The sequence below is a fragment of the Halteromyces radiatus genome (assembly GCF_025201355.1).
Source record: "Halteromyces radiatus strain CBS 162.75 chromosome Unknown BX664scaffold_3, whole genome shotgun sequence".
In the NCBI taxonomy this organism is placed as follows: Eukaryota; Fungi; Mucoromycota; class Mucoromycetes; order Mucorales; family Cunninghamellaceae; genus Halteromyces; species Halteromyces radiatus.
In genome coordinates, this window is record NW_026251689.1 from 3,699,110 (window position 1) to 3,714,269 (window position 15,160).

A 15,160-nucleotide genomic window follows, 5' to 3' on the forward strand; every position below is an offset into this window, starting at 1 on the left:
ATGCATGTTCTTTCTTGCATGTTTCTAATTCCAAAGCATGTAACTTTTCATTGTCTTTTTGTAATTGTTGAATTTCATTCAGATGATCTTGTTGCAATTTTTGTAATCGTTCCAACTCCTCTGCATGAGATATTTCAATGTTTCTGATTTCATGATCATGATCTTGCCCCAATTCAGTTAATGCTTTTTCCAGGGCCTTTTGTGTCGCCACCTAAAGAAAAATTTAGCCAATCAAGTTCACATGATACAAAAAAAAAAAAAAAAAAAGAAAAAAAGGGATTAATATAAATCTAATCAATGATGACCAGACCGATCATGAGGTACAAACCCACTAATACCCTCCTCAGTTTCCTCTGTTTCCGTATCTTCCAATATTTCCATTTTCATCTTTTCATCCTTTTTTTTTTTTTTTTTTTTACCTGTTGGTCTTTTTCCATTTGAAGTTTTTGTTCTTCATGTAATGCTGTCAATCGTGTCAATTCATCCTGATGTTGCGTATTCACTTGTTGTAACAATTTTTGATGTGATTGTTCTAGGGCCATCACTGCATCTTGGTGTTGTTGTTCGTAATGCGATTTCAATTCCTTTTCTTTGGTGTCATATTCAGCTTGTAATCGTGCTAATTCAGCGGTGTGGACTTTTTGTAACGCGGATTCCACCTGAGTTTTGATTTCGTCTTCCGATAATGAAGGTGAAGGTGGTGATGTTTCTTGTTGTCGTTGTTGTTCCACCTTATTCAATTGATGTTGTGTTTCTTCATGTGCTTTTCTTTCTTGATCTAAATCTGATTGCAACTGATCTAATTGATGTCCATGATGTTGTTGTAATTGATCCATGGCTTGTTGATGTCCTGCCATCAGCTGGCTTTTTTTTTGGTCCAATTCTGCTAAAAGTTTCGTCTCGGTGTCATGTCGTACAGCGGAGGCAAACGATACTTGAACATCGTCTAGGACTTGTTGATGATCTTGCTTTAGTGATGTCATCCGTTCCTCATGTTGTTGTTGAATTTGAGCTAGTCTTTCCTGATGTTCCTGTTCCAATTTGTTTGTCAACTTTTCAAGGTTTGCCGCATGTTCCTGTTCCATACATTGGGTTTTTTCTTCATGTTCTGATGTCAACTTTGCCTAAGGTATTGTAAATAAAACAAAATGTTTAAATATAAACAACTGACATCTTTTTTTTAAAAAAAATCTTTTTTTTTTTTACCTTCTCTTTCATGATTTCTTGTTCTAATTGATGTTGATGATCTTGTTTCAATTGTTCCATGGTCGATTTGCTTGTTGCTTCCCATTCGGATTTTTCCTTTGCTAGCGATTCCAATTGTTGGTGCAACGCTGCTATGGCTTCTTCATGTTCTAAAGTCGCCTGATTCAATTTAAGTTCATACTCTTCTTTGCAACGGGTCTAGTACAAATAAGATATAAGTTCCATTTTTCTGTCTTTTTATTTACTGTCTTCAGTATTTTACCTTTATTTCAAGTCGAGCATCTTCCATCATCTTTGTTTCCATTTGATTTTGAATCTCTTGTAGTTGTGTACGATGACTAATTTCCAGTTGTTGTATTTCATCTTGATGGGATTGTCGAAGTTGATCGAGATCTTCTTTCAGTACTTGTTGATTTGTTTCTAGTTCCTTTTCATGCTTCGCTTTCCATTGGTCAAGTTCCACTTGGTGCGATTGACGTTGTTCTTCAAGTATGCTAGCATGTTCCTGTTCCTTTTGTTGGATTTTTTCTTCAAGTGCCTATATTTCAAACGAAAAAAAAAAAAGTAAGAAACAAAAAAAAAAAAAATCTGATAATTTCATCTATCCTTTCCATTCTTTTTTTTTTTTTTGTTACCTTGATTTTCTGTTGGAATTCCTCAGTATTATCAGGAACATGCAATTGTTCAGTGAGTAAACGCAGTTGAGTTTCATGTTCTTCTTGTAATGATGCGAGTTTTTCAGAATGTTGTTGATTCAATTGATTTGATAACGTGGTCAATCGAAGTTGATGAGATTCATGCATTTCCTAAAGTTTATATAAGATATCAGTAAATTATGCGTTTTTTTTTTTTTTTTCGTTGTAAAAGTTTTACCTTGATGTTATCACGTAAATCATCCATATCCTTCTTAAGTTTTTCAATATTGGCTTGCTTGTCATCAATCTTATCTTGTAAATCAGATTTTTCTTTTTCCAATTTGTCACGCAGTTTTTCCATATGGTCCCTCCATTTTGCTTCTGTTTCTTCCTTTTGATGCATCAAGTCCTGTTGACTTTGTTCTTGCAAGGTCTTGGCTTGAATATCGCATTGCTCTTGTGCTTTGGCAGTCTCTTCTTCAGCTTGTTTGATCTGTTGCTTCACCTGTTCTAATTCTTGCTGTAATTGCTGGATTTCCTGATCTTTTTCGCTGTTGTTGCTAGAATTAACAGTTTCGATCACAACAACATCATCATCATCAGTCTTCTTGTTAATATCATTATTATCACTATGGGCCATTGTGTTTAGATCTTCCAACTCCTTCAATTTTGTTTTCAATGCCATCAATTCTGTTTCCTTTTCCTCTAGCGTTTTCTTGTTGATTTCCATTTGACCTTGCATTTCATCATTCTATCGATAACAAAAAGAAGAAGAAAAAAAATGAGCTTGTCATTAATATCTACTTTTTTTTTTTTACATTTATGTCTATAAGCTTACCTTTTCTTTCAATGATTTCAATTCAGACTTCAGTTTGGTCATGGCTTCAGATGTTACAGAAGTTCTTTTGACTGGAGTGGATGAGACACCATTAGAGGAAGTGGTTGATCGAGTTTGTTGTGATGTGAGAGATGAGCGCGCGGTTGTTGTTGTTGTTCCTGACAAAACAGAAGTTCGGCGTGTAGTAGTGGCCCCAGAAGTGGCAGAAGTCTTCGCGGCAGTAGATGTTCTTGGTACAGGTGTTTTAGATGGTCTTGTTGTTGCTGTTGTTGTAGCAGCTCTAGATGATGAAGTGGTGGCATTGATAACACTTGTACGAGTACGAGGTGTAGGAGTAGTTGCAACACCTGAAGATGAAGGAGAAGTAACTTGACGAGAGGATGCTGTGCTTGACATGGCTCTAGAAGTAACAGGTTTTGTTGCTGTAGGTTTTGTTGGTCTTGTGGTAGATGATTTGGCCGTGCCTGTTGCTGCAGTTGTTGATGGTTTGGCGGTACCAGCAGTAGGTTTACCTGGCGGAGCATCGACGGTCATTTTTTCGTTTTTAATATGTTGAGTATATTATTTACTTGAAGTAATAATAAAAGGTATATTATAACGAAGATAATAAATTCAATAAATAAATAAAGATTATGAAAAAAAAAAAAAGAAAAGGGAAAACAAGAAAAAAAAAATATGTCCTCTCATAGCATCTGCAGCAAGTTCACACCCCGCGTTCTTTTTGCGACACCAATATGTACAAGGGGATAATCAGAGTGAATTATAGATTTTTCTCTTCCTTTCCTTTCTTCCATCTTTCATCGTCATGATCACCATCATCATTATATCATTGTTATCTAACATCATTGATTTAATTGTCAGTTGTCACATACCGTCCATCATCATATGATATATGATGACGGTATCATTCATCATTCAATACATGTCATCCAACATGCGTACTATACATAGTTTTCCAAGTTTTATTCATCAAAAAAAAAAAAATAAATATAATATAATACATTAAAATAAAAGAATGGAGTTTTTGAGTCAGGGGGACAATTGTTCTTGAAGCATAGTGGACCAAGAATTATTGTCTAACGAGGTCATAAGTAAGTGAGCTTGATTCACAGAGATGGGCGCATTGGCATCCACCAATAACCAAGAATGAGAAGCAGATGAGCTGAGAGTAGGAGAAGGCAAAGGTGACCCCAAAGGACTTGCAGAATTACTGTTAGTTGTGGTGGTTGAATAAGGACTACGAGTAAGCACTGATGAAGACGGTAGAGATGGTGATGGAAGAGGTATAGAAGTAGGTAATCCACTACCATCCATGGTATCATCATCATAAGCAGGTGACGATGTATATTGATTCTCCAGAGAAAGTCCTGATGTAAAATCCGATAGACCGTGAGAATGAGACGATAAACGAGGTGATAAATGAGCAGGTGAATGATATCCTTGTTCCACGTTTTCCACAGTAATAGTCGGTACCACTATAATAACCAATACAAATTGTCAATCAACCTATTTTTCTTTTTAATGAAAAGTAATATACCTGGAGAAGAAAAGCGATGAGTTGGTATTGGTGATGCTGGGACATCGTTCATCAATGCCATATGCTCAAGTTCTTGTTGATTCCGTTTCTGCCATAGTTGTCGCAAATACCGTTTCCGTTGAATCAAAGTCAAAAATACCCCTCTTGCTTTTTCAGCTGCATATTTTTTGTTAAATTCGTCCAATTTTTCCAAGCGATCCATCAAAGGGTGTAACCTATCATTAAAATGATAATAATAACAATAAAAAAGAAAAAGACGATCAGTGACATGAAATGTAGCATAAGATAAGAGACTTACGTAAGAGCTCTTTCTATATCCACAAAACGAAATGCCATGATATGAAGCACATCTGAGAATGCAATTCCTTTACTTGTTTCGGCATCCACGATTTCCTAATATGAAGAAATAAATATTAGTCTGTTATTGAGTTCAAAAAGAATTACTTGTTTTTTTTTTATACCATATAGAGCAAATTGTAATATTTTCGTCGTTGTTCAAGTTCAACAGTATCCATTTGTGCCAAACGTCGATTCACTTGATGATAATTGTAATAGTTATCATTAACAATATTGTCCTTCTCGGCGAATTTTGTTGATGTGGAGTCATAAGAAGGGATTCGTTGATGAAGGCTTTGATGCTGACGAGAATTGGTAGTAAGGGAAGTAATATCCATTTCCATTCGACTTAGTTTTTGTAATTGTCGAATACTAAAGACTTGATCATAAATACTAACTTGAAATCGACCAGTCAAATGCTTCATATTACAATTAAAACAAAATAAATAAAAAAATTAGTAAGATAAATTATGATTTCATATTTATATCTACATACCTTGAAAAATTTCGCTACTTGTTCTTTTTTAATGAAACCTGTACCTTCTGGATCTATTTCTGCCCATGCATGTTTGAATCTATATCATAAATACATATAAAATATCAATACGATTGTATTATTTCATCCAAAAAAAAAGTGGAGAAGAATAAAAGAAATTACTTACTTTCTCAAGTCGTTCTTGGTAATCAGAGTAAAACGAGATCGAGTTTCATAAGTATATTCAAAATTGGCGATGATCACCTAAAAAAAAAAAAAAAAAAAAAAAAAAAAAAAAGGGAGAGAGAGATAAGTATACGAGGCAATAGCTGTACAATTATTAAAGCAAATATCTTACCGCAATAAACAAGTTCAAAAAAATGTGAGTACAAGTAATATAGAAAAAGTTGAATAAAAAGTAAGCCCAATTGGCAGAACCACAATCATCATCCAAGTAATTCGAAGAAGCCACACAATTCGGTGCTGAGTACGTATAATCCATCATCACTTCATTCTAATAAAGAATAATAAACAATAATATTAGATTGATAAATGAATATTTTTCACTCAAGTTAAATAACATACCCAACCTTCACCAGTTGTCATCCTCACGAGTAATAGGAGTGCATTCCCATAATTTCTAAAATTGCTATTGTTTGATCCAGCCTGACCATATTTCGTCAATCCAAAGAATTCCATAAAGATCATTGCAAATAAGCACATCACCAACATGAAGACAGCAGATACACGAATGATACTTGGCATAGCCATTCTAAAAAAAAAAAGGGAAGTATTCATATGAATATCAAACATATATATATATATATATATATAATAAACTTACCCAATAGTATGATATAAAGTCTGTAATGCATCTACACTTTCCCCAATTCGAAAGGCAGCAAAAACAAGGCAATACCGTTCAGCACGTAATGACCAGAGAGCAGGAGACACAAATCGACATATTACCAATGAAAATGAGCAAATAGCAATACAAGCATCATATATGTTCCATTTGCTTTTCCACCACTATTATAAGAAGAAGAAAAAAGATCATTTGAGAAGGGGTACCAAGAGAAATAGAAAAATATTAATCTAGTTTTCTTTTTTTTTTTTTTTTTTTTACCTTCTTTCTTCCAAGTCCCAACATCTTGATGATGACTTCCAACACATATATAATCACAAAAGTAAGATAGGCATAATCTTGCAAGTTTGCCAGCCAATCAGGTTCATCATAGAATTCTGTTGCGATCATCACTACCAGAGAAAGAAAACAGTGATCAGCATCTTGTCAATACTATTTCCAAACTTATTTTTTTTTTTTTACTTACCCATATTCAAAATAACAATAATCGTCATACTTTTATTGAAAAGACTATGTCGATCGCCTATCAAATCATAACACCATGCACGAATCCGTGAGGAAGGTCGAAAGACTTTCATGGTAGGTTTCAATTCTGCTAATTGCCGTTGTAAATCCACATATTGTCGTTGTGCAAAAGTTAAGGTCGTAATCCCACTTCTTTGTTTGAATTTTTCGATAATCACCTATAAAATCAGTTCGTTAGCATTCATCTTTATTATTGTTATTATTACTATTATTATATTTTTTATATATAAACATATTCATGTCTTTCTAATACTTACACCCACAAATAGTTGTACTGTACCATGAGATATAATCATAAAGGCCACATAAAAAATAGAATGGTAGATCATAGGAGAATCCCAGTCAAACACTGGTAGCATATCATTTTCAGGAGGTGTGCTCATGGCAAAGAACATTGAATCAACCCAACCTTCAGTGGATGTCATGGAAAATACATGTCGCAAGGCAACACCAAAATCATCATAGGAATATAGATTCATCACAGGATTTTGCCAAGTACGAGGGACCAAAATTGGAAGATTGTAATCGTCATCAGCACCCACATTCAATACAAATTCATTCACGCATGCTGCACGACCTAAAGTCATCACATTAGGATCCTCGGTATCGTTGCACGTATAGAATCGCCCCCCAAAAATATTGACACCATATACCGAAAAAGGAATCATCACCAAGAATGTCAGCAGCATAGCGTCCATCATCAAAGGAAAAGCATGGAACAAATCGATAAAAACATCACGCACACCACCAAAATATCGAATTAGCCTAAGCACACGCATACTACGCACTGTTCCCAAAGCACGTGGAAGTTGATCATTATTGGAGAACAGAGTACCAAAGTTGAGAAGAATCACCACAAAATCCAGTCGATTCCATGCATGTCGCAAGTACGCCCGTCGAGGAAGAATCAAACCATCCGCAATTACCCGCAGAAGCATTTCCACCACAAAGACAATACCCATCACAAAATCAATCATTTCATATATCTGTGTTTTCGTCTGTTGTTGTACTAGCTGTTGCAAATTGTTGCCTAGATGCTTTTGTTGCTGCAATTCCAGTTTTCTTGTCGATGGTTCGTCTAGAATGACTACTAAAATGCTTACCAATACACATGCCATGATAAACCAATTGAATCCATTTTGTCGTTCAGCTTGTCCATCGCGGCATGACCCTACTAGTCGTTTGCAGAATCGTCGAATTCGATTGGTCTCCGAGAACAGAAATAAAGATTTGACTGGTCGTGATCTTTCCTTGGCAAATTGTCTTGCTTGTCGATTTTCTTCAGCTACAATCATATCATAATCTTCTTCTCCTTGATCTGCTCCGTCGCTATTTGTGATTCCTTTGTTCCTATATAGACAAGGTAATCATGATAAACATCAATTAAAAAAAAAAAAAAGGAATCAGTTTCGCTTTCACTTTGTATCACTTTTTTTTGATGATAATGATGACTTACAATTTGGAGATATGAACATTTTCCATATCTGGAAAGAGAACATTGCCAACAAATCTTGATATTTTCTTTGGCATCCAAGTTGTACGTTTTGACTTGGAATTTTCTTGTTCTTTAGGTACTGCTACTTCATCTATTTTTTTGCTTTTTTGTTCTTGCTCTGTCAATAATAAAAGTTGCCGCATGTCTTCCTTTGATAAAGAGGCTGTCAAATTGCTGGGTAGTCGGGAGATTTGAATCGATGCTGAGGATGAAGTTGATGATAATAGCTTTTGTTTGTCTACCGTTTTTCCAAATAAAAACCGGAAGATACTAAAGTATAAAGAAAAGAAAAAAAAGTAGAGGGTATGGAAGGTTATTTATCCCTAATGTACATTCATGTATATCCTTCCTTTCTTATTCCTTACGTTTGATAATAAGGAGTTGCTGTTTCTTCTTTTTGATGAGCTAATCGTTCACGGATGAAATGCTTGAATTGATATTTCCTAATGTATTCGTCATCCAATTCAAAATTTTCAAGAATCACGGCAATATAGAGTCCAGCCACAATATCTTCCAACAGAGAGATAAAAGTAAGTGAGTTATGATAATAAGTGTATATTGAAATATGTTATTGACTTACATCGAGCAAATGCAAAATAAAGACACATGGCAATACCAGCATAAACGGCACCACCATGAGATTGGCTTTGCATTGCATCATAAAGAGTACCCTAATTTTATTGAAAGTAAAGAAAGAAAGAGATAATGAAAAAGTCTATAAAGAAAACAATTCTTTTAATCTTACGGTCCACGTTTCACTGGTATACAACTAGATGAATAAAAATAAAAATAAAATTAGAGATAAAATTTTCATAGTATGATCATTATAACAACATCATTTTACCATGATCAAAGCCAAAAAGGATTGCCAAAAAGTATCAAAGCGTAAACGATCATCATTAGGTTCCATGAATCCAACAAAGTCACCACCAAACAGTTGCATAAAAATAGGAGCAAAAAGGGCAGTAGACCATAACAAAAAGATGATTACATTAATCACACTTTCACCAGTTCCCAAGGCAGCATTCTAAAAGAGAACAGTCAATAAATTCTTTTTTTTTAATTTTTATTCTGTATACTTACCAACAGTTTCTCCAATCGGGGAATACATAAAAAGAGTCGATACATACGTAGAACTTGAAAGATGGTCAAATACATATACGCAGGATGATCTTGAATTACAGGTAATTGAATCACACAAGTAATAATTACCAAGAACAAATCAAATTTGTTCTTGAATGACGACCAAAACTGTAACCAATTCAAAGCACCCATCATTCGGATCACGATTTCAATAGCAAATATAAATGTCATTGCAGTTTCCACATTGTCTATGAAAAATGAAACATATATAAAAATCAATTAGTATCTGCATATATTTTATTACTATTATTATTATTTTCTTCATTACCAAGGAAATCTAGCATAGATTCACTAGCATATACTGACCGAAGACACATAAAAAGAGTATCCAAAAGTACAAGTCCACCTCCAAAATAGAAAAACGTTTTGCTTTGTACCCAACGAACAATCCATCGTTTCCATTGATTCAGTGTTGATCTTGCCGTCGAATGATTATTCAAATTCCTTTTTTGTGGTTGTTGTGGAACATGAGCCCAAGAGGATGATGGTTCAGTTGTGTTATTTCTTGCTCTTACAGATTCTTCATCTTCTTCTCCTGGATGAAGAACTTGGAGAATATGCTGATGTCGTAAAGAGGTAAATGATGAAGATGATCTGTTTTTCGTAAAAGCACTGGAAGAGCCAGAAGTTGCACGGACACGAGCGAATGCTGAAGTGATTACAGCCAGTAGCAAATATATGAGAATAAATCCAATGATATAGACACCAATACAGTAAAACAGAGCAGCTAATCTAGAGTCAGCATCTTGAGTCAAATACATCATATCTGTCCATAGTTCCATTGACACAAACGTATATACATTCAGTAAGGCCGAAAAGATCATGTCATAATTCATATATCCATTGTTAGGATTATTGGATGGATCCGCAATACATTGTTGACCATGAGGACATATCAATCCTTGATAACCTGGATATGTGTTGGCTTGTATTGTAATATCAAATGGTCCTACAATTGTTGTACCATTGTAATAACCTGAGCAGTACATTGGAGGTTCCACAAGTGCGGCTATATGAAATGAATGGAATAAAAAAGAAAAAAATTAAATTATAAACGATGATAATAATAATAATAATAACGATTAACACTGGACTTGCCTTGATCAGACCCATCAGGAAAGAAATAACATTGTCTAGAAAATACTCCACGAAAAGAGATGAGACCCAACATGGCAAATAAAAACATAAAGAAGAATAAGAATCCAGAAACATCCAACATGAGATCCCATCCTGTTTCTAGTGATTTCAAAATGACCTGGGGCAAAATAGAAAATAGAATTAGTAAAAACATTCTAGTTATTCATACAATGAATGAAAAGAAATCTATTACCGCAGTTCCAGGCAAAACAGATAAAAGTCGTAAAGGTCTTGTTGCCGCCATAGCCTTGAATATTGAGATATATGGATAACCATAGAGCATAAGACCAAAATCAACCCAGTAACAAATGACGGACACAAAATCTAATCCATTACCAAACGAATTCAAATAGGCTTTATGGTGCATGGTATGTCGAGATGATGATGGTGACGATGATGACTTATTGATAGCATTGTCATTCGAGATAGGATTGCTATCTTCATATAAAGCTTTTTTTGTCATTGGTGCAGTTGTCCATGGGGAAGTAAGAAAAGTCACAAGAGGTTCCAATAATAAATGATATCCAGATTTACGATTATCAGGAGGGATCCATAAACCATATACAATGATTTTGCCAACACAATCCAATCTGTAAGAATATTTTCAAAAAAAAAAAAAAAAAAAAGATGAATAATCAAGTAATATATTTGTCATTGTCATAAAAAAAAAAGTCAAAACATAAAATAAAGGAAAATAGTTTTGACTTACGTATAGATGATCTGGATCAGAAGAATAGTATATTCATGCCAATGACCATGGAAAACTGTTTTTTGAGCATTATCATAGATAGGATGACAAGCCAATATCAACCAATGGAAAATGAGAACCATCAACATAAATACTTCATAGTTTCTATAATATATATATATATAAAGGTCAATATAAAAAAAAAAAGTTTTGAATAGAGATTCATTTATTTTACCTGGACCGAATCAAATGTTTCCATAAATAGAAGCGAACCGAATGTTTTGATGAAGAAAAGTACCGTAAAGACCGACCTTGAAGTAGTTCATAATATTGGGAACATGCTTTATTATTGTCGTCGTTGTCACTATGATTGTTGATGTCAGTCTTATCAAGTATATTCGGATCAATAGATGATGAGAGCAACTGATCTTTCTTTTCATTCATATAGGTAGTCAACGTAGAAGGAGTTGGTGATAAAGGTTGATCTATTTTCTTTTCATCAAAATATGTCGGCGATATTGGTTGTTGTTGTTGTTCATGTTGTACAGTGGTAGTGGATAAAAGTAAAAGATCATCTGTTTCAAGGTAGGCTATGGCTTTTGATTCTGGAGCACGAGCATGAACTACTCGATCAGCAGCTTCGTATAACCAAAAAAGTATCTTTTCAGCAAGTCCAGGAACTGAAGAGGTAGGTTGAAAATATAAAGACGGAAAGGATGTATCACCATAACTGAATTGTTGTTGTTGTTGTTGTTGTTGTTGCTGCAGTTTTCGTTTGCGTGCACCCATATAATGATGATCAGTGGTAGGATGACTATATTTGCCTTGTTGTTGATGATGAAGAGTGGAGTGGTTGTAAGTAAAATGATAATAATGAGAATTGGACAAAGATAAGAGAGGTGGTGGAGGAATAGGTTGATATTGAAGTTGTTGCTTTTGATTTGGTGATAAAGGAATACCAGAGGATAATTCATTGATGGAAGAGGAAGAAGATATAGTAGTTGTTTTCAAATCCAATGAAGATAATTGTCGTCTATGTCTACGATGAGGATAATTATGGGTATTATTGCTATTTGGGGATAAAGGTGGACTGGTAGAAGGAGAATGACTATGGTGACCAAAAGGATTCAAGTGTTGAACAATATTTGGTTTTGGAACTGAGTTTGTTGTTGTTGATGATATAGTTGTCGCTGAAGTTTGTAAAGAAGGTAAAGTAATACCTAATCCTTGAGTAACTCTTTCATCAATAGGTGAGTTGAAAGTATTTTGTCGTTCATGAGTTAGTTTATCCAATTTATTTTTTCGTTGTAATAAATCACGAGTAAGTGGTAAAGGAGTAGTAGTTGCCGTTGGAGATGCCGACTTTGGACTTTTGGATAATTTAGGAAGAGATAAACTTGTACTAATAGGAGGAGGTCTTGGAGGTTTTGGTCTTTTTTTCTTTAACTGTACTGGAGTTGTTGTAGGTGATAAAGGGACGATAGTGTCCTGTTCAGATACTGGAGTCAAAGTGATCTGGGGTATAGTTTCTAAAGTTCTTTGTTCCTGTTGGTGTGTATTTTCATCATCAACTATACCATTATCAAATGTGGACATGAATATATGACATATATGTATAAAATAAGAAGAAAAAAAAAAAAGGTAAAAAAAAAAAATTATTTTTTTTTTTATAATAAAAATCCAAGCGGGTTCGGTGTTTCAGGAGCAGGGTGAATTATTTTGATTGGCTGTTGAAAAAAAAAAGTGATGATGCGGAGCGAAGTTTGTCCTTGAGTTGAACGTGGCATTCTCTCTCTTTTTTTTTTTTTTTCTTTTAATTCCTTTTCTTTCCTTTCTTCTTAGTTTACCAAGGAAAAAAAAAAGTAATATTATATACTTTCTTCTTCTTTATTCTATTTCATATATTCACATACTCATATAATGAGGCTCGCTGTCTATGGTGGCGTGTCATCTATACTTGCAGTTGGTGTCATCCTGTCAGCTTTTACTCAACGTGCCAACTTTTATTCAGCATGCGTATACCTATCAAAATCCAGTGCTTGTATGATGGTAAGTTTTATATATTATTGTTATTATTATTATTATTATTAACTATAATTTGGTTTGATGTTTTTTTTTTTTCCAGATCTTATTGAACATGGGACTCTTTTTATCCATTATTGCTGGAAAAACTTTACAGGCTGTGTTTTTTGGAAGTCTTCGAGCTATTGAAGTAGAGGTAAGATGAAAATATTATTATTATTATTATCATCTATTTCTTTTTTTTTTTATTCATCTTTTATATTTTATATATAGCACTTGTATGAAAGATCTTGGTATGCCGTGACAGAAACGTGTTTAGCCATGACAATATTTCGTGAAGAATTTGATTTACAATTTGTAGTAGTCTTTACAACATTACTTTTCCTAAAAATATTTCATTGGTTATGTCAAGATCGTGTCGAGTTTATGGAACAAAGACCAAATCATGGAACTCTTTTTCATATACGAATGGTCAATATGATGATACTGTTATTTTTATTGGATTATTCTCTTGCTTCTCACGCTATTCACTCTACTTGGACAAAGGGGCCAAATATGATGATCATGTTTGGATTCGAGGCAAGTTGATTTATATGAATTATATATTTATTATGTATTAACTTGATTTATTATTATTATTATTATAGTATACTATTATGTTATGTACCATCCTTTCTAGTATTTGCAAATATACCTTGAATGTCATTGATCTACGTAGTACTGAACCTTGGGAAGGCAAATCTATGTATGTCTTTTTTATTGACTTGTTAACTGGTAAGTAATAATAATAAAAAAGAAAAGAAAACAATAAGAATGATAATGTGATCTTGATTTTGTTTTTCTTTTATTATAGACTTTATGAAACTGATAACATACATTGTCTTCTTTGTGATTATCTGTTTTTATTATCAACTTCCACTTCATATTGTCCGGGATGTTTATGTTACTTTTCGATCATTTATTCAAAAATGTCGGGACCTTTATCGGTATAGACGTGCCACTCGAAATATGGATCAACTTTATCCTAATGCTACAATTGGTGATTTGTCTCAAACAAGTGATAGTACATGTATTATATGCCGTGAAGAAATGCATGCAAATCCGCCAAATGTCTCCTACTCCAATTCAACCAATGATACTACCACTACAACAACGAACCAAGCTCCCGGAGAAACTAACGTCAACAATGTCAACAATTTGGATCAACCAAAGAAATTACCTTGCGGTCACATTTTTCACTTCCATTGTTTACGAAGTTGGTTAGAAAGACAGCAAACATGTCCTACCTGTAGACGATCTGTACTTTCTGAAGCAGATGGTGGGAATCAACAACAACAACAACAACAGGTTCAACAGCCACGGCAGCAACAACAGCAAACTCAACAACAACAGCAACAACAACAAACTCAACAACAGCAGCAACAAACTCAACAACAACAACAGCAGCAGCAGCAACAACAACAACAACAACAACAACAACAACAACAGCAAGCTCAACAATACCAACAATTAATAAACCGAATACAAGAAAGTATGCAATCAAGATCGCAAGATACAAACGCAACATCGTCTAGTTCTGCACCTGCCAATGATGATCTTCGTCATTCACAGGCATATCCGTTTATTCAAAGCTCTGGATCAACTTTCAATCCAACAACAACATTTGGTGTATATGGTCCATCTACTGCGAATACTACTGATCAACAACATCTTCCTATTCATATTCCTGGTTTGATCCCCCTCGCACCCTATACTACCGCCAACTTTAGTCATACCACATCAAGTGATATTAGCAGCAGAATACCACCAGAACTAACAAATGAAGAATTGACAAGACTATCAACAGAAACACGAGAAGGTATGGAAGAGCGTTTGCGGGTGCTGGACATGGTGCAATCACAAATCTTCGCAAGTATGCAATATTTAGCAAGTGCTCTTAGCGCTTTACCGCCTCAAGTATCAGAGGTAAATCAACATCAATCTGGATCAACAAATGATAATATTACTTCCAATATCTCTTCTACTGATTTCAATAACAATGATATGGTGGATGATCACACATCAACAACAACGACAACAACAAGCAGAATGGAACAAGTACCAGATGAAGAAAGTTCTACACAACTGAATTCACGAAAAGAAAAAGGAAAAATGAGATCATCAGAGGATTAGATTAGATTAGTTATATATATTAAATAAAGCTTTTTCATTTACTTGTTATCTTTATTGGATGTATAAAGAAAATGAACCATGGTACT

General features: G+C 34.2%; 3 protein-coding genes across 3 annotated transcripts; 2 read left to right on the plus strand and 1 right to left on the minus strand.

Annotated features, from left to right (window-relative positions):
* Window positions 1–419: 419 nt before the first annotated feature.
* Window positions 420–1,482, plus strand: BX664DRAFT_116854 (uncharacterized protein). The gene is made up of 2 exons (XM_051539741.1): window positions 420–1,129; window positions 1,312–1,482. Exons 1-2 carry the CDS (start codon window positions 686–688, stop codon window positions 1,357–1,359), a joined length of 492 nt encoding a protein of 163 aa, XP_051402366.1. The 5' UTR covers window positions 420–685; the 3' UTR covers window positions 1,360–1,482.
* Window positions 1,483–4,154: 2,672 nt separating this feature from the next.
* BX664DRAFT_261348 (Ion transport protein-domain-containing protein) lies at window positions 4,155–10,559 on the minus strand (the record flags this gene model as incomplete). Its single annotated transcript, XM_051540674.1, has 19 exons — window positions 4,155–4,431; window positions 4,515–4,609; window positions 4,678–4,971; window positions 5,049–5,127; window positions 5,215–5,291; window positions 5,386–5,541; window positions 5,613–5,799; window positions 5,872–5,907; window positions 6,355–6,575; window positions 6,675–7,746; window positions 7,874–8,182; window positions 8,278–8,422; window positions 8,493–8,583; window positions 8,658–8,681; window positions 8,757–8,939; window positions 8,996–9,243; window positions 9,324–10,064; window positions 10,145–10,310; window positions 10,386–10,559. 19 exons carry the CDS (start codon window positions 10,557–10,559, stop codon window positions 4,155–4,157), a joined length of 4,575 nt encoding a protein of 1,524 aa, XP_051402367.1.
* Window positions 10,560–12,695: 2,136 nt separating this feature from the next.
* BX664DRAFT_358289 (uncharacterized protein) lies at window positions 12,696–15,121 on the plus strand. The gene is made up of 5 exons (XM_051548024.1): window positions 12,696–12,929; window positions 13,006–13,098; window positions 13,176–13,481; window positions 13,550–13,676; window positions 13,756–15,121. The coding sequence occupies exons 1-5, from the start codon at window positions 12,801–12,803 to the stop codon at window positions 15,072–15,074; spliced, it is 1,974 nt and encodes a 657-aa protein (XP_051402368.1). The 5' UTR covers window positions 12,696–12,800; the 3' UTR covers window positions 15,075–15,121.
* Window positions 15,122–15,160: the final 39 nt, after the last annotated feature.